The following is a 25,492-nucleotide window of genomic DNA, read 5'->3' as shown; positions in this document are numbered from 1 at the left end:
AAAAAAAGAAAATTTTAACAACTATAAAAACAATTGAATGAAATTTAAATTATACTAAGTGCTAGAAATGATAGTTTCTAGTAGCTAGTTGTAGTATAGTAATACATATATATATATATATATATATATATATATATATATATATATATATATATATATATATATATATATATATATATATATATATATATATATATATATATATATATATATATGTATATATATATATACATATATATATATATATCAGGCCTTGTTACGAGATTTCGCTGCGTAGTGAAAACGCGTAACGCATTTCTAAGTAACTCAACTCAGCAAACATATTTTGCATCGTTAGAAGTTATATTGCGTCACTAGCGTCTTTTCAAGTACCACATTGTAATTTAAGTTATTTTATTAACGCGTTAAAAATCATACAAACAGTTTGTTTTTTTCTCACTATAACAAAAGTTACAAATAAAATCTAAGTTCTTATTAAAAAAATCATTTTTATTATTTTTTTCAAACATGAACTAAATTTTATTTTGAAAAAAATATTTTTTTCATGAAACGTAAAATATTTGTTTATTTTCTTATGATTTTATATCTGGTTTTTGGTTATTTTATTAACTGTTAATACATTTTTTCTTATTTAATTAGTGAACTCTTTTTAATAATGTTTTTAAACAATAAAGTTTTTTTTTGTTATTTATCAGTTACCGATAACATATTCGTGATCATAATTTATTTTCATAAATTAAATGAACGTCATTAAAACTTTACGTTATTGAATTAACAATAAACAAAATATCTTATTAATAAAATATTTACATCAAAATAAATCGTGCATTTTTTAAACTTATTATGACTAAAAATAATTTTTATATTTAAAAGGAATTTTTATATTTAATTCCTTAAGATAAAACTTAAAACACTTTTTTTTTTAACTAATTTTTAATAACAAAAAAAAATTATGAAACAAACTGTTTCTTTAACAAAAAAATCTATTATTTTACAATTGCGGTTAAATGCTTTTACTTATGACTTTATTTCTTCTGAATAAACGTCACGTTAACGGTAATCAAATGATAATTTAAATATTCTAAAAGATATAAGTTTTTGCGTAGAGCAAAACTGCTGAACGCGTAGGCAAATCGCCTTTTCGCAAGCAAAATGCGAGCTGCGTAGCGCTTCTTACCAAGGGCTGATATATATATATATATATATATAATATATATATATATATATATATATATATATATATATATATATATACACACTAAGTGCTAGAAATGATAGTTTCTAGTAGCTAGTTGTAGTATAGTAGTACATATATATATATATATATATATATATATATATATATATATATATATATATATATATATATATACATATATATATATATATATATATATATATATATATATATATATGTATATATATATATGTATATATATATATGTATATATATATATATATATATATATATATATATATATATATATATATATATATATATATATATATATATATATATATATATAGATATATATATATATGTATATATATATGTATATATATATATAGATATATATATATATATACATATATATATACATATATATATACATATATATATACATATATATATATATATATATATATATATATATATATATATATATATATATATATATATATATATATATATATATATACAGTCGCGATCAAAAGTTTGGAACATTTTAAAAATTTGCATAAAATTTGAAATATTTGTTCGAAAATACTTTTTTACATTGAAAATTTTGAGTATTATTATTATATACATGCAAAATGTTGTTATAAACCACTAAATTTGTTTTAGCCATAGGTTGCTGTTAATTTAGCAAAAAATCAAATAACAATTATGGATAAAACTAATGAATTAACAACAAAATAACATGGTCAGATTGTTATTCTATGTGAACACGGATTGACCCTGACTTCTATTGCTGCACGTTTTTATGTAACACTTAGCTGCATTAGAAAAACATTAAACCAGTATCAATACTTTATATAAAAAATGTCACTTAATTTTATAAAAAAATCGAAATTCGAAAATATTTGTTCTAAACGTAATCTATTTTGCTTTAAGTTTTTTTGTGTAAAGAGTTATTTTCTTTTCCTAGTTTATTTTTTTTTGTAATTGTTTCTCAATAAATCTTTTTTGTGCTTTTTTTTTGTTTTATGAAATGTTCTCAAAATGAAAAAAAAAATCTGGCCACTTTTTTGCAACTAAATATTATTTCCGTGGTCAGTACTCGAGAGTGATCGCTACCATTTCCCGAACAAGCCTGATATATATATATATATACATAAATATATATATATATATATATATATATATATATACACATATATATATACATGTACATATATATACATGTACATATATATATATATATATATATATATATATATATATATATATATATATATATATATATATATATATATATATATATATATATATATATATATATATATACAGTAGTGGCCAAAAAATAAAGGCAGGTTACGTTTTTTAAACTTTTTTAACTTATTGTTTATTTATGGCATTATTACCTTTGATACAAATAATTTTTTTATTATATTTTGATTTTTGAAGATATTTTGATTTTTTTTACACCGTCAGGTTGCCATAGTTGTGATATTATGGGTAAAAAGCGTGATATTATTAACTTTGTTAAAGGTAAAATAAATGCACTATATTCAGAGGGCTATTCTCAAAGTAGTATAACAAAACAAATAAAAATATTCAAGACTATTCAAATCGCAAAAATTATGGTAGAAAATGTGTGAGTACATCAAGAGAAGACCGTTTTTTAAAGAATGTTGTTAATAGTGAGCCCCACACAACATCTGCAAGGTTATCACAACTTGTTATTGAAAGAGGACTTACTATTAGTTCGAGAACAATTAGAAGAAGGTTGTGCTATGACTTTGGTCTAGTTGCAAGAAGACCAGCTAAAAAACCTTTATTAACTCCATCTCAATTTCAAACTAGGATTAAATTTTGTAAGAGTTTAAAAGACAAGACACCGGAATGGTGGGAACGCGTAATGTTTACAGACGAAAGTACGTTTCAACAGATTAGAAGCACGGGCTATAATTATGTTAGAAGACCTATGGGAGAACGCCTGAATCCAAAGTATACCATAAAAACAGTAAAACATTCTCCTTTAGTCATGGTATGGGGAGCAATCACAGTGCAAGACCGATGCGGGTCACACATCTTTAAAAAAGGTGAAAAAGTCAATGCACAAAAGTATCTAAGTGTATTGAAAGATAAAGTGAAACTGCACATGGAAATTACTAAAACCAGCATTTTCCAGCAAGATTCAGCACCTTGTCATACAGCTAAAACAGTTAAGAAGTGGTTTACTGATGATAAAATTGAATTAAGTTCACCCAATCTAAATGTTATCGAGAACTGCTGGAATATAATGAAGCAGAAAGTTGCAGCACATCAGCCAAAATCTGAAGGACATCTTCAAAAAGTTAAAGAAGTGTGGACTAATGAAATCTTGTAAAACATTAGTACATGGAATCCCAAGAAGAATACAAGCTGTGCTTGTTAATAAGGGACATCCGACAAAGTATTGAATTATAACATTCAAGTCATTTAAACTGTACTATTGCTAAAATTTGGTGCTATAACTATTATTTTATTGAATATTAACAATATTTGATAATTTTTATCTATCTTTTTTCATTTGTTTTACATTTTCTATTCTGTTTATTCAATAAAAATTTACACTGCAAATTTTGAGTTATTTTTTATGATGTGCCTTAATTTTTTGGCCACTACTGTATATATATATATATTTATATATATATATATATATATATATATATATATATATATATATATATATATATATATATATAGATCTATAGTTTGTTGTCTTTGGGAAGAGCGGAAGGAAAAAAGTGATTCTTACGCCAACACATATGTCACTTTTAATTACTTTTGACTTTCGTCCAACATTTGCGTGTTGGACGAAAGTAAAAACCATTAATTTAATTACAAATAAATCGTTTTTTAAAAAAACCACAAAAACGCAAATTTAATTGACCAGAATGTTTTAAAAACATTCTGAATGTTTTTAACAATATAAACAATGTTTTTATTTTTATTTTTTTTAATAAAATGTTTTTATTTTAAATTTTTTTAATAAAATGTTTTTTTTTTTTTTTTTTTTACTTTAAATAATGCGCGGAGTGTTGCTACATCGACTATCTTATAGCCTGACTCGCAAGGGAGTGCTGCTACATCGACTGACAAATAGCCTGACTCGCAAAGGAGTGCTGCTACATCGCCTGACAAATAGCCTGACGCGCAAGGGAGTGCTGCTACATCTACTATCTTTTAGCCTGACCCGCAAGGGAGTGTTGCTACATCGACTGAGGGTTTGGTTGGGGCAGGCAGTCTATCAATTAATAAAAAAAAATAATTCCGGTCTTGCATTTTAATTTTTACTTTTTGTCAACAAAATATGGAAAAAACTTTCGGACAACATCTACGGGTTGTATATATATATACATATATATATATATATATATATATATATATATATATATATATATATATATATATATATATATACACACACACATTTGTATAAAAGTCACAGCAGGAGTAAATGAGTGCAAGAGCAGAGAAAACCTCTCCAAAAACGAAAATGGCAAGCCATGTGAGCTACTCCTCAAAATAACTTTTTACAAGAGCTTTTGGCTTTCGCGTTAGCTAACTTTTCAAGCTTGACCATATTGTCATTAATGTGATATTACATGGTATTTCACACCAAGAAATTTAGAGAAAAAAAAAATATCTTTTTTTTTCTCTAAATTTCTTAAACAAGTTAAATATAAATTAAGTACTTCAAAAAATGAGAGTTATGCAAAAAAAATAAACAATCACAATTTGTAAGCAAAAAAAAGTCAATCTGAAACTCAAACTTGCTCTTTTTTATTCAATGTTTGCATAAGAATTTTTAATTTTTCTAATCAATAACAAAAAATGGAGAAAAAAAAAATAGTGGTTTATATTTATGAAAAAATTATATTTATGCAAGGTATTATACACTCCCCTACAGGGCGTTAGCCAGAAATAAATTTTATATCGCAATTTTGCCGTATTGGGAATTTTTATTGTTGTTGTTCTAGAAAATGTTGGGAATTTTCAAGAAAAGGTCCTAAAAAACTCAAAAAAACACTCTAAAAAAAAAAAAAAAAGGTCATTGACTTTAGGGAATTTTAAGCCCATTGGGAATAACGCGTTATATGCGGCACCATTAGGCTAGCTAACACCCTGCCCTAAATTATATTTAGGGGATTGTGGGCAAGAGCTAAAGCTCTCATTTTCCGCCAAGACCTGTGTATATGGTCATGCTGTAGAATGTTTTCCTTCTATAGCTGTAGAATGTTTTTCTTCTATAGCTGTAGAATGTTTTTCTTCTGTAGCTGTAGAATATTTTGATTATTTCAATATTTCGATAAAAAAATTAGTTTTAAAAACTTACTAAACAAACTTTTTTATTTTATTTTATCTGAATTTATTACATTTGTAAATAGTTAGCATATTTTATGTATTTGTTATTTCAACTTTTATCACAATGGTGTGTGGTTTTTAAAATGTCAACTTCTTCATTAAAATACCACCTAAAATTATCTACAGAGTTATTTAAATATCACCGAAAAAAAAAAAAAAAAGTATTTAGTGTAACATAAAACTGCTTTTTGCAAACATAAAACGCTTTATGCTTGCCACTTTATGACATAAAAAATCATAAAGAAGAAGCTTCTTCCTGATAAACCTGCTGAAACAGACTGTAAAAGATATTTAGAAAACCGTTGAAAGGTGAAACAGACTGTAAAAGATATTTAGAAAACCGTTATTACAAACTTATTATTGCTCTGTTCTTTAAGAACACAGAGTACTCTTATTGTAGAATAAACGAAGCAAATGCAGCATTTTACTATCTTATTAAGAATTTAAATAAAACAATAGTTTTTATTATTATTTTTTGAAATTTAATTAAAACTTTTTTTTTTTAATTTTACTCTTGAAAATTTTTTCAGAACTAAATTGTTTGTTTTGCTGTTGTGATTTTCAAATTAATTTGTTTAAAATTTAGATAAATTTTTTTGTTTATTCGTCTTTATTTTAATAATTTTGCTAAGAATTAAAAAAAAAGCGTTTGTATTACTGTTTTTATTTGAATAACTTAAAATTTAAATAAAGCATTTGTTTTGCCACTTTTTATTTAAGGCAAATCAAACTTAATTTTAAAATTCTGAAGTTGGCAAAAAAAATTGCTGACCTCAGAAACTGTCAGGTCAGCATTGCCTAATTTCAAACCTAATTTTGAGGGCTATATATATATATAGACATCGCAAGAGTTATATTGCTTTGAGCGTAAATACATGTAATAGTTAATTAAATAAAAAACATTTTCCATGGATAACTTTGTTATTGGTTTTTAAGTACGATATGTCAAGGAAGTTTAGATTTCAAGTGGCCTGGATCATAAACAGTTTTGTTAAAGTACACATGGTGCTTTTACACATTAATATATATAAAACCTTAAAAATTAAATCCTCTCATAAAACATTCATAAAACATTTTAACTTCATATCAGATTATCCTGATATGAAGTTAAAATGTTTTATGAATGAGATATTAGTTTTAGAGAGATCAAACTGTGATCAGAAGTACCTAATGTGAATGTGGAGAAACTGAGCACTGACTAGGATCAGAAACAAGACATAAGTCGAGTAGAGAAGGTAAATGATTCGGGTTGTCTGGAAAGTGAGTTGGAAAGTAGACTATTTGAGTTAGGGATTGCGAAAGGCAAAAGTTGTTGCCTCTGATGCCTGCACAATCACTGATACTAGAGCCAAGCCATTCAGAGTGGTGAGCATTAAAGTCACTGATAACAACTATATTAGCTGATGGATAAAGAGAGAGGGCTTGGTCAATATGATCAGAAATAACATCAAAAAGAGTGCAGTCTTGAGATGAAGGAGAGCGATATAGAACAAAGAGAAAGGCGATAGAGTGAAGTGGTGCTAAACGAAAGCACATGAAAGAATAGCCTGTGGATTCAAACCTAGTTTCACGACAAATGGGTGAATTCTTACAAATGTAAATGCCCAGGCCAAGCATGTGACTATTGGAGTCTTAAAGAATTAAAGAAAGATAACCATTAGAGTAGATAATTGAAAAAATGTTGACTTTGTATAGTAATAATTTGTTGCTCCTTAATAATATAAAGTAGATTGAATAAAACTTTTTCGATTTTCTTTCTTTGCCTTGATCCCTTCTTTTGCAGCCAGGGGTCCTTAAATCACTATATTTGTATATTTTTATGCTTTTATCATTATTTAATTACATTTACATTTAATTTGGTTAATTTAATTTAAGTTTTTGAATAAAAAAAAAAATTTTTTTTATTGAGTTAATAGCAAAAACCTTTTGCTTTTAACTCTTTATTCAAATATTTAAAAAGATTTCATGAAAATCTTTCATAAAAAACCCGCAAAAATAAATTGAATCAATAAAGAAAGTCATCTCTGTTTTTTTTTCTTTCTTCGGAATTGGAATATTACCTGTAAATAGAATATTAGATAAAAGTTTTTAAATCAGAGTAGCTTATGTTTTTTACCCTAATTTTAGTTAACCTAATTAGTTAATCTCATTAGGGTAAAAAACATAAGCTGCAACAGCTTACAAACTATTTTTATTAATGTCATATTTGAAATTTAACCTTGAGTAGTGTAAATTGTTGCTCGTGAACAATAAAAGTTAAATGGGAAAAAAAAACTCACTTTTTTTATCTTCATTTGTTGCTAAAAGACCTTATTTTACCATATTTGTGCATCTTTTGGCTTTTTTTAATTGTTATTAAGTTACTTAGTAATTTTTGTTCTAAAATTATTAAACTTTATTTTAAATTGTGATAAATTGTTACCATTAGATGATACAACAAAAGTAGAATAGTAATCAAGTTTTTTTTGCATTTTTTTTCCGTTGGGGGACTTATATTGTGCATTTTTAGGCTTTTTATTGGTATTTAGGTATTGGCATTTGATCATAATTTTTTCAATATTTTTCAGAAATAAAACTATGTCTGGATTAAAACCAGTATTAAATTATAAACTAATCAATTATTCAGTGATTCAAACCAGCACCTTTTAAAATTATTATTCATTTATTTTAGGCATTTTAAGGCTTTTCTTATCATTTTAATTTACATAGTAATTTACTATTTATTACTATATAAATTGCAGTGATTCTAATAACCACTTTTTAAAATTATTGTTATTTATTTAAAAAAAATTGTTAAAAAATTTACTATTTATGAGTATATAAATACTAGTATACTTTTAGTATGTAAAGACTATTGCATTATTAATATTATATAGATTACCAATACCCACATATATATCAAATAAATGGACTTTGGTATATGATTTATTGAACTTAAATCTATTTTTAGAGTTTTTTTTTGCAAATTGAATAAAACTAAGTTTACATTTATTTATAAAAAAACATGACAGAAAAGCATAGTCCAAACCAAGTTAAGTCAAAGACAATTGCTTTAAACTACATAATCACACAAGGTTAGCGTAGCGTTCAGTAGCTATTAGCTGTTCAGTAGGCCCAAAATCAATTTTCTTTGATAGGAGAAAAGATAGAACTCTTTGTGCATTAACAACTATCAGTAAAGACCTAATTACTGAGGAACATACCACATTTATTGAAGAACCTTCTTCAGTTTCTCTTGGTCATATTTCTCCATCAAGCGCATCATCAACGAATATCAAGAATGCTGCTATAGATTCTTTTGATGAAAACAAAATATCACTTGATAATGTGTTAGCTATTGGCCCTGATGGAACTAATGTAAATACTGGTGTGAACAATCGTGTAATAAGATTGCTGGAATTGCATTTGGGATATCCAGTTCAATGGTTAGTGTGTATGTTTTAATGAACTATCATTGAGAAATTTAGTATTGCATTTAGATGGCACCACTTCAGGACCTACAGCATTTAGTGGCAGGCAACATTGGGAAAGCACTTGCAACATTGGGAAAGCACTTGCAAATTGTCAAGAGTTGCAAATTGTCAAATTTAATGACAGGCAGAATGACTTACCGAATGTTCTACATGAGGTTGTGACAAATAATATTAGCAAAGATCAACAGTATCTTTATAAGATGTGCAAGTCAATAGAAATAGGTGAGGTGAAAGAAAGTCTAAAAAAAAAAGCCAGGCCCGTTGTTTCATTCTCGATGGCTGACAACAGCAAATCCAATCCATCGTTTGTATGTTACAAGCACTCCTCTTTTTACCGAGCTTGTAATACTGATTATATTCTTCGAGGTAACCACCAGTGTGGTTCTTTATAAAACTGGAACCTCGATGTTACATAGGGGCAAAATACTTGTGGCGCCTAATTCATTTCTCTCGCTTCCTTTCTAAAAGCGATCAACTTATAGTTGATAAATATTTTCAATTGGATGGCGAAAAAATAATTTTAGTTTTTTTTTTTAAAAAGATATTTAGATGTTAGAGCAACATTATTTTGCTATCCTAACTAATTTGAACGAAAAAAATGCAATGATGATCTACCCTAATAACCATCAACACTAAGATTGCAAGATGAGACAGCTGAACTCAAATTAGTCTCACAAAGAGCAAGTAGGTCTGGTGAACTTTGCAACAGATGATACTCAGCAGAAGAAAAGTTACTCCAAAGACCACGAATATTAGTGAATGATAGGTTTAGAGAACTTGGTGATGATGATAGTTTTTTGTGTTTTATAGTTTTTGTTACTTTGTTCATTTTTAAATTTGTTGAAGAACTTGACTCAAAACATAGATAGTACTCAGAACATTGTTTAATAGCCCAAGCAATTACCATATTACTATTAATAAAACCTAAGCTGTAACAAAGGGCTCCAAATGGAAAATATGGAAAAAATTTTCAAACAACCTATCGAGGGTCTAAATATAAGCCTAAACCCTAAATCGATGTATGACACATTTTTTACCTATTTAAGTCAATGTATGGGCACTTCTGGCATCTTATACCATGTTTTTATCTAAGACAGTTAATGTATGCATACTCCTTGCATATTTACCTATTTAAGTCAGTCGATGTATGAACACTCCTCGCATGTTTTATCTTTGTAAGTCCGTCGATATATACTCCGCTGTGTTAATCTCTTAATAAATCAGTCAATAAAACAATAATAAAAAAACAATCTTAATGTAATAAATATGATACATAACTATTTTAAATAATACTTTATATTTATTACATTAAATGATTTTTACTTTGTTGAGGATAATATAGAGAAAACAAAATCCTTCAAAAGTAGTAAATCTAAAACAGATAGCCCTAGAGTTAAAAATGATAATAAAAAATAAAATTATTTTTTAACTAATCCTATAATTAATTTTAAATTTAACCTGTCTATGCATATATTCTTGTAAATCTTGAAAAGCCATATCTAACTCATTAAGCAACTGGTCTCTTTCTGTTTCCATTTTGTCGTAAATATTAGCAAGTTGAAGCGTTTGACTATGCTCTGTTTCTAATTCCTCTAAACATTTCTCCAGCTCACCTAAAAATTATGTTTAACAGGTAATTCTTACTTTTGATTTTAAATTTAGATAAAATTGTAATTTTACAACTATATTTAAAGAACCCTTAAATTTGTGTGTAATATACAGAGGAAAATGAAAAGTAGTCAAATTTCTCTTTTTTGTCAACTTTTAGCAAATGAATATTAAGGTAGAAAATAAAAGTTTATTTAGAATTTTAGTACTAAAATTAATTTATTTAGGCCATTTTTATGCTTCCAAAAGTTACAAATTTTCTTATTGTCGCAAGATAAAAAAAGTATCATTGTAAAATGTTATTTTAACCATGGAAATATATGCATAATCCTAATTAATTAGCGTGAAAATAAAGCTAACATGTTTAAACTATTGTTGATCAAATTTTATACTTTATAAAATATATATATATTTTATGAAAATAAATAAAGAATTTTTGCAATTTTTATCTAATGTAAGTTAAAAAAAACATAATAAAGTTTGATTTTTTCTAAAATTTAGTTAAAAAGCTATTTAATAATATATGCAGAAGAATATTAAATGTTATGTTTTTACATTTGAATAATGATGCTTAGTTAATTTTTATTTTAAATTTGTGTAACGTTAGTTAAAACTACAATCATTTACTAAAGTTCGCATAAACATAAGAAGTGTAAGAAAAAATTTTGACAGCCTAAAGATTTTCTTATTTAAATGACTTAATAAGTATTAATATAGTTGTCATACGGAAGTAAGTTTAAAGTTTTTTTTGGTCTTGCAAAAAACTGTTTTCGATTTGACTTTCATAGATGTTATAGAAAATCACTCAGGAAGAGTGCAACAAGTTTTTTAAAATTGCCTTTGTTATTACTTTTAATGAATGAGTTCAAAACTTTGGCCATTTCTTTGTTCTAACTCTTAATAATAGATAAAATCTAACTCTTAATAATAGATATAAAAACCCACGATAATAATTGCTCGCTAATGTATATATATATACGCTAATGTATATATTGATACATATATATATATAAATATGTATCAATACATATTTTTATTTTTTTATAAGTTAAGATAAATTTATCTATTATCTTTGTATACAATGAAAATTAAAATGAAAGGTTTTGTATTTAGGGAGAAAATTAAGTTTTAATAATGATAAAATTTTAACGATAAAAAAGAGCTGTTTTCAGTCATTTAAAAAAAAAATTAACAATTAAATCTATTATTTCAGTACTTATTTTTTTTATACCGTTAGAAATATAAGAAACTGTAGAAAATAGTTTGCTAATAACATTGTTTAAATTTCGCTACTCAAAAAACTATATTTTGGCCAAACTTCAAGTGTTTCGAAATCACTGTGATGTGGTGCGAGTTATTGCGTTAATAAACACAAGAAAAACATGACTAAAGATAACTGGGATGCATCAGGAATAGTTGGACACACCCAACATTGTAGTGGATCAATTCACTGGAGTAAACCAAAAAATTTTTTATTACTCCTAATAACTACATGCATAAGATTTGCGAAGCAATTGAAATACAACACTTACAATGCTCTAAATCACAGTAGAATGTCTTAAATTGCAACAATGGTAACTTAGTGATGATACGCCATTGGAGACCACTTTTTGTTAAACTTAACCCCTTAAGGACCAGGCCCAAGATATCTCGGGTCATGCTATATGGTCCAAAAAGACCGAACCCGAGATAACTCGGGTGGTCACATATTTTACGTTTCATTATGTATTAACCCGAAATAATTTATAAAAATAATCTTATAACAATATTTTTATATTAAATCAACTAAGAATCAATCAAATTAATAATATTTAGATTTTAATAATACACAATTAAATTATTAATTATTTTATTTTGTTTATGTCTTATTATATATTTTTTATTATTATATTTTCTCAGTTATATATTATATTATTTCCTTTATGTATCTATCTATATATCTATATGTATTTTACTAATATGTATCATTTTTACATTTTTTGAATTAGAAAACAACATATTTATGTATAAAAATAAAGTTTATTTTTAAAACAGACTTTTTTTTATTCTTAATATGTCAATATCTAAGTTCTAAGCATAAAAAAAAATTGATTTTTTTGGTCGATTTATTTGAAAAAATATTGGTCCTTAAGGGGTTAACAAGTCTAAATCTGCTATGTTGCAATGACATCATTTAATTTTTAATTTTTATGAACTTTGTATAACAGTTTTTTTAGTTTGATAATGGCTTATACTATATAAGCTAAAATATCACTATTAAATAATAAAAATAATATAACCGAACATGATGTTTTTTTATCAATTTAAAAAATATGTTAAATTTTTAAATGATTATCTCTTAAATTTCTAATATTGGCTTTGCAACTACAATGTTTTTTTATTTAAAAAAAATATATCGAATAACAAATTTAAAAGTTACGTTAATTTATTTACTTTATTTATAAAAGGTTTATTATTTTATTAATGATTTTGTTGTGAAAGCCAACAATTTTTTTCCAAACATCATTTATTAAAAATATATTGCTGTATATATTGTTTATTAAAAAATAATCGCTGCAGTTTAACTTGCATAATAAAAAAAAAGAGTTTAACAATTTTGCGCAAATTTTTTATGCAGCCGCCTATTTAAAATTTAACTTTGAGTAAAAAAAAAAATGTTCAGGAAGATAATCCGAATAAACAATTGCAATAAAAATGACCAAATTGTTTTTTAAGAACAAATAAAATTTCAATAGTAAACAAATTCAGTAATATTTTGAAATAAATTTTACAGTTAAGTTAGCATTAACTTTAATTTTAATAAACTTAAATACATTTTTTAAATCAAAATTAAATGATATATTTTTTAAATCTAAATTAAATAAAATATTTTTTTTTATCAGAATAAAATTATATATTTTTATTAAATTAATTTTAAATTAAATCATATATATTTTTTATCAGAATTAAATTATGTTATTATGAACTTTGCTTCAAGCTTAAAGTGTTAGCGTTGTTTTTCAAGCGAAAAAATCAATCATTACAATAAAATAAAAACAAAATAGAGATAAATTTTTAATTCTATTTGAGTTTTTTTTTATTAGTAAATTGTGCTTATATCTAACATAATTGTCATTCAAACTTTTGTAACAAATATTTTTACATAAACGTTGTTCAAAAGTTATTGTGATTTTTTTTAAAATTAATTACTTCTTTTATCATACCGCTTATGGAATATTTTAAAAGTTAAAAAATGATAAAAAGTCGTTTAACCAAAATCACTTACTGCTTACATAAAATTGTTTAAGGCATATGTAAATCGCTCTACACATATTGCTTTAAAAAAAGGCCTGTATATATATATATATATATATATATATATATATATATATATATATATATATATATATATATATATATATATATATATATATATATATATATATATAGGCCTTGTTTTAAATAAAAAATGCCTAATACAATATTTGACGTATAAGTAAAAAAATGGTTTGACTTTAAGCACAATTTTCTGCAAAACGGTATTGTAACAGTATTAAATTGAAGAATTCTACAAGATGTTGTTAATTCAGTTCATAATACAAAAATAAGAAAATATTTTTTTGGCGTTGGTTGATTAAGAAAAATAAAAACACGATATTTGACATCATAAAATTCTCTTTATTTTTTTTTGTTTTTTAAAGACATTTATTTTTTTAAATTATTGCAATAATATTGATTACCGCAAAACGGATTAAATTTTATTTAACGGCTTTTTTATTATTACTATAAAAGAATATTTATTTTATTTATTTTTTAATATTAAATAATTAAATTTAATATTGCACTTTTAAAAATGTTTAGTATTAACAAATTTCTTTCTTTTCTCAACATTTGCATAAATGAATTAAAATTTGTTGAATTTTTGAGTTTTCAAAATGATTATCTCTTAAATTTCTGATAACAGCTACTAAAGCAATTTTGATTTGAAAAAAACTAACAAGTTACAAATAAAAGTTTCGTTAATTTATTTACTTTATTTATTTAAAGTTTATTAGTTTATTATTTTATTATTAAAATTACATCACTGAATATATCGTTTATTAAGAAAACTAATTTTGAGTAAAAAAAATGTTTAGGAAGGAAAACCAAAAAAACAATTGCTATAAAAATAAGCTAATTTTTTTTAAGAACAATTAAAATTTAAAAACAATATTTAGTAATATTTTTGAACAATATTTAGTAATATTTTTGAATAGATTCGACAGTCAAGTTAAACCCAAACATTAACTTTAATTTTAATAAACTTAAATATATTATATCAATCAAAAATAAATATTATACTTTTTTTTATCAGAATAAAATTATATATTTTTATTAAATTAGTTTTAAACTAAATCATATATTTTTTATCAGAATTAAATTATGTCTTTATGATCTTTGCTTCAAGCTTAAAAAATCAATCAAAATACAATAAAAACAAAATAAAATTAAACTTTATTTTATTTGAGTTTTTTTTATTAGTAAATATTTACTGATGAAAATCTTTATTATTTAAATTGATTATTTAAATAGCGCTTATATCAAACTTTTCAAGAAATTATCATTTAAACTTTTGTAAGAAATATTTTTACACAAAAATCATTCAAAAGTTAATGGAAGTTTCAAATGGAACTTTTTTTAAAATTACTTCTTTTATTATACCGCTTATAGTTTAATTTAAAAGTTAAAAAATGATAACAAGTCGCTTAACCAAAAACGATTACTGCTTACATAAAATCACTTTTATGTAAGCAGTAAGCGTTATTGTCGTATGTAAATCGCTTTACGCTTAACACTTTAAAACAAGGCATATATATATATTTTTTTGGTTAAGCGACTTTTTATCATTATATATATATATATATATATATATATATATATATATATATATATATATATATATATATATATATATATATATATATATATTAGGCCTTGTTACGGGATTTCGCAGCGTAACGAAAACGCGTAACGCATTTTTAAGTAACTCAACTCAGCAAATATATTTTGTACTGTTAGGAGTTATATTGCGTCACTAGCATCTTTTCAAGTACCGCATTGTAATTTAAGTTATTTTATTAACACGTTAAAAATCATACAGTTTTATTTTTCTCACTATGACAAAAGTTACAAATAAAATCTAAGTTCCTGCGAGCTGCGTAACGCTTTTTAACAAGGCCTGATATATATATATATATACAGGCTTCCGCAGGAATAGCGGGCTATAGCTTGCGCCCGCCTACACATACATGCAAATCAGTTTACACTAACAAAATAAAACCCATGCAAAACAAAAATTTTTGGTAAATATAAAGTTAAATATTTTCATGTTTTTCTTTAGATATTCTTTTAAAAACTTTTAAAGAAACTATTTTATTCAGGATATGCTAAAAAAATTATTAAAAATTTTTTTTTTGAATATTCTGATGTAAAAATAAAAATCAAACAAGTTATTTCAAACAGCGATAACTGTTCCGTATTCTGTGTTATGTTAAAAGATATATAAATAGTATGTTAAAAAGCAGGCAAGATATGCATGTGTTGCATAAGAATTTAACATAATAACATAATAATAGTCAGGGTTTTCAGTACTCTTTTGAAATTTGTAAACTTATACAATAAAAACTGCTAGATAATAAAGACAATATCTTTTTTGTATAATCACACACTTTGCTTAATTGATTGATAAATTGGCTTGTCATACATTAAAGTTGTTTAAAGTAGTGCCTATTTCCCTGCATACTTTCGCGTTAACTTAATGTTTTTTTTTTGAAAAAGGCAGCAGTTTATTTAATAAGCTAATATATAACTCGTTATTAAAAATCGAATACCTCATTTATAAACAACAGACTGCTAATCAATTTTTATAGTATAAATTGAGTGTTTGATATAAAGTTATCAAGATATCAAGTTATTCAAGTTATCAAGTTTTTCAAATTTTCAAGTTAAAAAGTAAAGTTTCAGTAAAAAAAATAGTATCTACCAGTAATAGAGTTACACTAGCAACATATCTGAGTTGGGGTAAAGATGAAGTTTGTGGAAAGGAAACAATCGTGGAAAATGGGACAATATTTCTTGTAAAGCTATGGAAAAAGGTATGTATTCAGTATAAAAAAGAATTGCTTCGCAAGTGATATATGGAGTCATACTTTAAAAAGTTGACGGACTGAGCACCCAAATTTATATAAAATAGCAAGTTTAATCATATGCTTATCTGAGTTAAACTCATCAGTGGAACGAGCCTTTAGTCTTCTGACAATGCTTATGTAAGACAAAAGACTTGGAATCAATCACAAAACACTTAATGCTATCTTAGCCAATAAAATCAATGATCCAAATTTTAGTGATAATGATATGAAAAAAGTAATCGAACGGGTTTCTGATATACTTTTATAAAAACGGCAAACAGCTATATACGTTAGGTCAAGTTATCCTGCTACTGGTAACATGTAACCCAGTACAATCTGCTTCATGTCCTGCTGCCTTGAAGGATATGCCTTGTTAAACAAAGACTATGAGATGACAATTCCGAATTAAAACACCCCCTGCCTTGGGGCTCTTGGTTGAGTAAAGGCTAGAGATGGTGTCTCAATAAAAATACTCATCTTGGGCAGATGTTAAATGCACCGGCTACTGTCTTGTAGAAGGCCTCCTAGGCAAAGACTTAAGGGGTAAACAGATTCTATCTGTTGACCAGCCTTGCACCCCTTCCTCCCTCATCTATAAGGCTGGCGCAGATGTATTTTTAATACATTGTTTCCAGTTTAGGATGTTGAATGCTGGATCATCTTGACTCAATGCATGGGTTTTGCTTGTGTCTCTGTGTTTATGACTAGGCAACTCATTCTATTATCTCCTAATGAGGGTACAGCTATAAAACTCAGTTTTATGGTTCTGAGGCCGGCTGGTAGTCAGGTTTCCCGAACTCTGTGGTAGCTCTCAGAGAAGCTGATTCCATCAACAGCTAAAAAATATCAAAGTATTAACAGTGCCATGTTGCGCATGTATGGTGTCCCTATTTGTACTTTTGGTGTGCATTGCAGAAGCCACATTTGGAGCCCTTTGTTACGGCTTAGGGTTTATTAGTAGTAATGAGGCAATTGCTTGGGCTATTAAACGGTGTTCTGAGTACTATCTATACTTTGAGTCAAGTTCTTCAATCTAATTTAAAAATGAATAAAGTACCAAAAACTATAAAACACAAAAAACCATCATCATCACCAAGTTCTCTAAACCTATCATTCACTAATATTCGTGGTATTCGAAGCAACTTTTCTTCTGTTGAGTCTTATCTCTTGCAAAGCTCACCTGACCTACTTGCTCTTCGTGAGACTAATTTGAGTTCAGCTGTCTCATCTTGTGATCTTAGTGTTGATGGTTATCTTCCTTTAACTCGTAAAGACTCCAATAGTCACATGCTTGGCCTGGGCATTCGTAAGAATTCACCCATTTGTCGTGAAACCAGATTTGAATCCACAGACTATTCTTTCATGTGCTTTCGTTTAGCACCACTTCAATCTAATGCCTTTCTCTTTGTTCTATATCGCTCTTCTTCATCTCAAGATTGCACTCTTTTTGATGTTATTTCTGATCATATTGACCAAGCCCTCTCTCTTTATCCATCAGCTAATATAGTTGTTATCAGTGACTTTAATGCTCACCACTCTGAATGGCTTGGCTCTAGTGTCAGTGACTCCGCAGGCTTTAAAGCCCACAACTTTTGCCTTTCTCAATCCCTAACTCAAATAGTCAACTTTCCAACTCGCTTTCCAGACAACCCGAATCATTTACCTTCTCTACTCAACTTATGTCATATTTCTGATCCTAGTCAGTGCTCAGTTTCTCCACATTCCTTAGGTGCTTCTGATCACAGTTTGATCTCTCTAAAACTATTATCTTATTCTTCTTCATCATCAGAATCCCCTATCATTGTACCTCTTACAACTACAGTAAAGCTGACTGGGATTCTTTCCGTGATTTTCTTCGTGATGGCCCTTGGGTAGAAATCTTTTGTCTTCCTGTAGACAAATGTGCTTCTTATATAACTTCATGGATTAAGGCTGGCATTGAATCTTTTGTTCCCTCTCGACGATTCCAAGTCAAGCCTCACTCTCCTCCATGGTTTTCCTCATGCTGTGCTGCTGCGATTGGCAATCGAAACCATTACTTCCATATTTATTAGCAAAAAAATTCTCTTCTGGAGAATCTTTAAAAGTATCAATAATAAGGGGAAATCTTTAATTCCACCTCTCTTGTATAGTTCAGACTTTGTCACCTCACCTAAAGACAAAGCTGAATTGTTTGCTAAAAACTTTTCATCAATATCTCTTGATTCCACTAGTTGCGTTCTACCTGATATTGCCAACAAACAGGTTGATCCATTGCTTGACATTTGTATCACTCCAGCTTCTGTATCTAAAGTGATTTCCTGCTTAGACTCTTCTACAGCTTTTGGCCCATACAACATACCTGTTATTGTCTTGCAGAAGTGTTTTCCGGAGCTGTCATCTATCCTCTAAAAACTATTTAACAAGTGTTTTCCAGCCTGCTGGAAAGCGGCATCCATTATCCCTATCTTCAAAAATTTTGGAGAGCGATATGATTCACCTAACTACCGTCCCATTAGTCTTCTTGCTATCATAAGCAAGGTTTTTGAATCTTTAATTAACAAACACTTAATTTCTCATCTTGAATCTAATAACTTACTTTCTGACCATCAATATGGATTTCGATCTTCTTGTTCTACAGCTGATTTGCTAACAGTAATAACTGATAAGTTTTATTGTGCATTAGATAAAGGTGGAGAGGTTAAGGCCATCGTTTTTGACATTTCAAAAGCTTTTGATAAAGTTTAGCATGCTGGTCTTTTCCATAAGCTTTCTTCTTATGGAGTATCTGGCAACATCTTTAAGATTATTGAATCCTTCCTTTCCAATCGTAGTATAAAAGTTGTCTTCGATGAACAGCACTCTCCTTCTTGTTCTTTAACTTCAGGGGTTCTTCAAGGTTCTAACCTTGGCCCTATACTCTTTCTGATTTACAATAATCTCACATCTAAGATGGTATTGTTTGCTGATGATACTACCATTTATTCTTGTCGTGATAAGAAACCAACACTCTCTGATTGCTTGGAGGGGGCATTTGAGCTTGAAAAGGATCTCACTTCTGCTACAGCATGGGGCTCACAGTGGCTGGTGAACTTCAATACAGATAAAACTCAATTTTTTTCAGCCAATCATTATCGCAACAATTTATAACTTCCTATATTTTTGAACGGTGATGTACTGGATGAGTCATCTACTCTTCATCTTCTAGGATTAACTTTTACTTCCAATCTTTCTTGGAAACCATATATCAAATCAGTTGCAAAATTAGCATCTGCTAAGGTTGCATCTCTTTATTGAGCTCGTCACTTTCTTACTTCGGATTGTATTCTCTATCTCTATAAATTTCAAAAACAGCCTTGTATGGAATACTGTTGCCATATCTGGGGCGGTTCTTCTAATGATGCCCTTTCGCTTTTAGACAAGGTGCAAAAACGCATTGTAAACATAGTTGGACCTGCTCTTGCAGCCAACCTCCAACCATTATCACATTGTCGTAATGTTGCTTCTCTTTCTCTTTTCTACAAATACTATAATGGGCACTGCTCTAAAGAGCTAGCGTCTCTTGTGCCATTTACTAAAATTCATTCTTGTGTTACTTGTCATTCAATTAAGTCTCATCCTTTTTCTGTGACTGTTCCTAAGTGCTCCAAAAATGCTTATTCGTCTAGTTTTTTTCCTCAAACATCAGCTCTTTGGAATTCGCTTCCTTCATCTTGTTTTCCTGATTCATATAATTTGCAATCCTTTAAGTCGTCCGTCAATCGTTATCTTGCTCTTCAATCTTCATCTTTTCTCTTTCAGTAACTTCCAACTTTAATTAGTGGCTGCTTGCAGTCTTGTTGGAAGCGAAAATGTTTTGATTCAATAATTTAACCTGCTGCAATAGTAAATGACGAAAAGGACGATATTGATTGCGATAGGTTAAGCAATGAAAGTAAATGGGAAACATCTGAATCAGGTGAAAGTGAAGAAACTGCGTTCAAATTTGAAATTGAAGATATTTTGGGCAAATTTATGATTTCTTAATATTTTATTTTCGTTTTTATATTTGCAAAATTTAATACCTTTCTATTGGTTCTATTCATAAAAAACCAGAATCTTAAAAAATCTATTTGTACTAAGTGTCTTAGAAATTAAAAATTACATCAAATTTTAACTTACATATCACATCAACACAACATATTTTTTCCTAATTTCTGAAAAGAATATATAATCAATTAGGAGTTCATAAAAGAGTATGGTAGTAAATTGAACAGAAACGGTAGTAATAATTAAAATTTTAGACTAAACAGCTGAAAAACAATTGTAAAAGAATAGAACTCTTTAGTTTATTTACAAAAAGATTTCAATATAATTATTTCAATATAATCTTTATAGCTTAGAGATAAAAATGGTTAAATTTTTAAAATTTAATTTAATTTACAAAGCACAAAAAAAATGAGTAAACTAAATAAGCGTAATAAAAAATTTTATTCGATTATTTTAATAAGACAATATATTATTACTCAAAACAGATCTTGCAAAATTTCTACGTTCATTGCAAATTTTTAAAGCAAATGCCAAGATGCTTCAATAAAGTAACGTGATGGTTACGAAGGTTGTTTTTCTGCCATTTTTTGTGTTGCTTGCAAATTTTTGTTGTGACTATATCTGGAATAAACTTAACAAAAATCTGATTATACAACTGATAAAACTAAAGAATAAAAGAATAGTCTGAATAAAAATCGAGAAACAAAGACATAATAACAAAAACTCACTAAGTAGGTCGCACACTAATAACTCTGAGCGAAAGATAAAAACTGCAGTGTAACTTCGAAAAACTATTATCTCAACTTTACAAGTATCCAACCATTTGAAGTTTAATTACCAAATATTTTTTAACTCTCCTACTTGTTAATAAAGCATTCATAGAAAATTTTATATATGATGACATTTTCATTCACAAAGAAGAAGTGAATGAACTTTTATAATAATATAATTAAGATCATTCGCTTTTATAAAACAACAATGTGATGCATAACAGTTTTTTATACATTGTTATACATTAGAAAGATTGATAATATTTTAACATTGGAATATTGCTTTTTATTTATTTAATATTTTTTTAATTATTTAATTAATTACTAAATTATTAAATAAAAATTAAATATAAAAAGATTTAAAAAATCATGAAAAGAATTCTTTAGAATTAAGATAATTTTAGACTGGTCATTTGTTTTCATAATTTTTTAAAAGAAACTTATTTTCATGTCTGCATTTAGAAATTAATTCTTTATTTCTAAATGCAGACATTTAGAAATAAAGAATTAATTTCTAAATGTCTGCATTTAGAAATTAATTCTTTTCAGATTTTTTATTCAGTAAATTTTCTTGATCTAAATGAGTAATAATTTCAAATTTTTCTTGTAAACATAGTATACATTTTTTGGAAATGTTATTATAGGCAGGCGCAGATTTGAGGATAGACCAGTTTAATTTAAAGTTAATATTTTTTTCTCTCAGTTGCCAAATATATTTTGACAGCATAGTCTCTTTTAAGTGTTTTTTATGTTTAAAAGATTGTTTGTGGTTGGCATAATGCTTTTTCCATTTGCCCTCGGTTAAGCCAATATATTGTTTATTAGAGTTGTTTTGCGAGGAAACAATGCATTTGTAAATAATATTTTTTGATAAGCATTTACCATTCATAGGGCAGTCAATATTTTGCTTGCAGTTACAATTTTCAGTATTATTTTCTTTGAGAAATTCATTTTTATTATTCAATACAAAATTATGGCCTTTTATAATACTTTCAATATTTTTTGTACAGCTATAGCTTACCTTAATAGTTTCTGTTAAAAATTTTGTGCAATTTATTAGAGGGAGGGAAATGTATGTCAACTATTTTTTTAAATGCTTTTCCAATATTTGTAGAAAGATTTTTGCTGTACAGAGGGTTGAAACAAATTATATTTCTATTTCTAATTCGCTTTTTTTCAATTTTTGTTTCAAATTTTAGCTTCAAATTTTTAAATCCGTTTTTTTTAAGAGCATCTTCATACACGGATTTGGAAGAGTTAAAAATTAACTAATTTCATTAGAAGAGTTTTGATTTAGTCTATTGTTAATTGAAATAAGAATTTGTTTTAAGATTTAAGGGGGATGCTTTGAATTTATATTAATATACAATAATTCATCAGGTTTTTTATAAAATCTATAAGAATTTTCCAAGAGGTTAAATGTGACATCAAGAAAATTCACATTAAATTAATGTTAAATAACATTAAATTAATATTAATTAAATAACATTAAATTAATATTAATTTCAATTTGGAAGCCAATGTTTTTGAAAATTTTTATAATATTTTTCCTGGTTTTGTCAAGTTAAGGCCCTGATTTTTTTTGCATTAAAAAAATCAGGACATTATATTCTTTTCATATATATTCTTTTCAGAAATTAGGAAACATTAAACCTATCGTAACTTGGCGGGTGACCAAAATTAACAGTTTGTTAATTTTGGTCACCCGCCAACTTTTTGAGTTGCCAGTCACTTTTTTTTCACAAAAATATAGGCATTCAATGGATTTCTCGCATATTCTAGTCATTTTGCATTATAGGATCAAGTGTAGACTAGAAATAATTTGTGTAAATAAAAGTAATATTGTAAACTATTGATAACATTCACTTTTCAACTTTCAGATAAAGCCGATATATACACCGATATATAATTCATTAGGTTTTTCACTTAAATTGAGCATTTATTTTATCAAAAAAACATGTACTCTTTTTTACAACAACAAAGTATTGACAAATATAAAAAAACAATTTACAAATACTTTAAAACCCTTTGCTTTTAATGTGATGTGATCATTAAGATCTTATTTGTTACAGGAGCTTATAAATTTTTTAAATTTTGAAAGTATTTTAAAGTATGTCATTGTAATTAAAATTAATTGTAAACCACACTAAAAATTATTTAAACTAATTTAACAAAAATTATTAATTGAATCTAAATTTGATATTTGAAAATGATTATATTTCCTTATAATTTATTTCTTAAAACAATCTTATATTTAACAGTCTTTTATTTGTTTATCACACTTTATTTATTTATTTAAACTTATACATATTTAAAGTAGTATTTTTAATAAAGATTATAAAAAATTTATAGATAGTAAAAGATATTTGTAAACCTAAGTCCTTAAACATATGACACCAAAAGAACTATACACGATATTAAATTAATAAGAAACAAAAAATACATTTGTGAAAAGAACTCTCTTGAAAAAAAGCACTTCTTCCTTTTTATAACAAAAAAAAAGTTTTTAATTTACTTTCACTTATAATAATCCATTATAATCTATGATGAAGGGACTTATATTTAATGCAATGAATAAGTTAGCAGATGATTAGAAAAAAACTTTAATAAAATTGCAAAACAATTTTACATTCAGTTGAAACTAAATTTTACATTCAACATTTATCTATTTTACATTCCTTCAAAACTAATTTTAAGTTTTTGAGATCATTTTTAATTTAAATTCTATTAAAATTAAAATTTTTATTATAATACAACTTGTTTCTTTAAAAAATTCTCAGTTGCGGTCAAGTGCTTTTTTTTACAACCTAATAAATGCCACACAAACGATGTTAAAAGATAATTTAAATACTCCCAAAAAAAAAAGTTTTCGCCTAACTAAATGCTTTGAACATTTACGAAAAAAGCATCAAAATATATTTTTTTTTTTTTTGCATACATTATTTTGTGTTCTAGTTAATAATAGAAAATATGGAAAACAAACTTTGCTACAAATTTTGACACATGTAACTTTAAAAATATAGGGTACACCTCTTTTATATATATATATATATATATATATATATATATATATATATATATATATATATATATATATATATATATATATATATATATATATATATATATATATATATACTCTTGCTTGATCAATTTTAAGTTTATGTAATTTGAAAAAAAAAATTAGTTTAAAGACCAGAAAAAGTTTAAAAACTTTGGAATCTTTTTTTTAAATAAATGATAGACTGCCTTCTAAAACCAAACCCTCAGTCGATAAACCGGCACTTCGTTGTAGCAGCAGACTATAAGATAATTGAAACCAAGTTTCTATGTTTTATGGTAAAACCTTTGCAGGTAATTGTTTTGCTAGCCTGATGATAAACTCTAAAAGATCAGCAAATTAATGCCGACCTCAGGCCTTATCTTAAAATGTTAAGCCGCCAGCAATTTACATACACATAAAGCAATTTTACGTACACCTAGAGCGAATTCCATTAAGCAACTTTTTATCATTTTTTAACTTTTAAATTATTCTATAAGCAATAAGATAAAAGAAGAAATTAATTTTATAAAAACCACATTAACTTTTGAATGACCATTATGTAGTTTGTTACGAAAGGTTTTAATGACAATTATGTTAAATATAAGCGCCATTTACTAATCTAAAAAAACTCAAATATAAAACCTAATCTTTATTAACCTAATTATTTTGTCAAAATATTTAGTAACAGAAAACAAAATTGTTTATAATTAACGACAATTTTTTTTTTGTACACGAAGTTATTAAACAAAATGTAAAAAAAAATGCAAAAAAAGAAATATATATAATTAAAACTTTTATTTATAATCTTGCAAGCACAAGAATATTTATACATCCTTTGATTGCAATAATTAAATATCTAAATTTCTATT

At 26.2% G+C, this 25,492-nt stretch overlaps 1 protein-coding gene across 2 annotated transcripts in view; it reads right to left on the bottom strand.

Annotated features, from left to right (window-relative positions):
- Positions 1-25,492, bottom strand: part of LOC100203701 (putative leucine-rich repeat-containing protein DDB_G0290503) — a 55,328-nt gene that overhangs the window by 13,341 nt on the left and 16,495 nt on the right. For both annotated transcript variants that reach the window (XM_065817429.1, XM_065817430.1), the window contains one exon: positions 10,507-10,661. In XM_065817429.1, the coding sequence (XP_065673501.1) occupies positions 10,507-10,661 (155 nt within the window). The remainder of the gene's footprint in view (positions 1-10,506; positions 10,662-25,492) is intronic.

This window comes from Hydra vulgaris, chromosome 14 (assembly GCF_038396675.1).
Source record: "Hydra vulgaris chromosome 14, alternate assembly HydraT2T_AEP".
NCBI lineage: Eukaryota > Metazoa > Cnidaria > Hydrozoa > Anthoathecata > Hydridae > Hydra > Hydra vulgaris.
The sequence above is the reverse complement of the archived record's forward strand: the minus strand, read 5'-3'. Positions and strand labels throughout refer to the sequence as shown.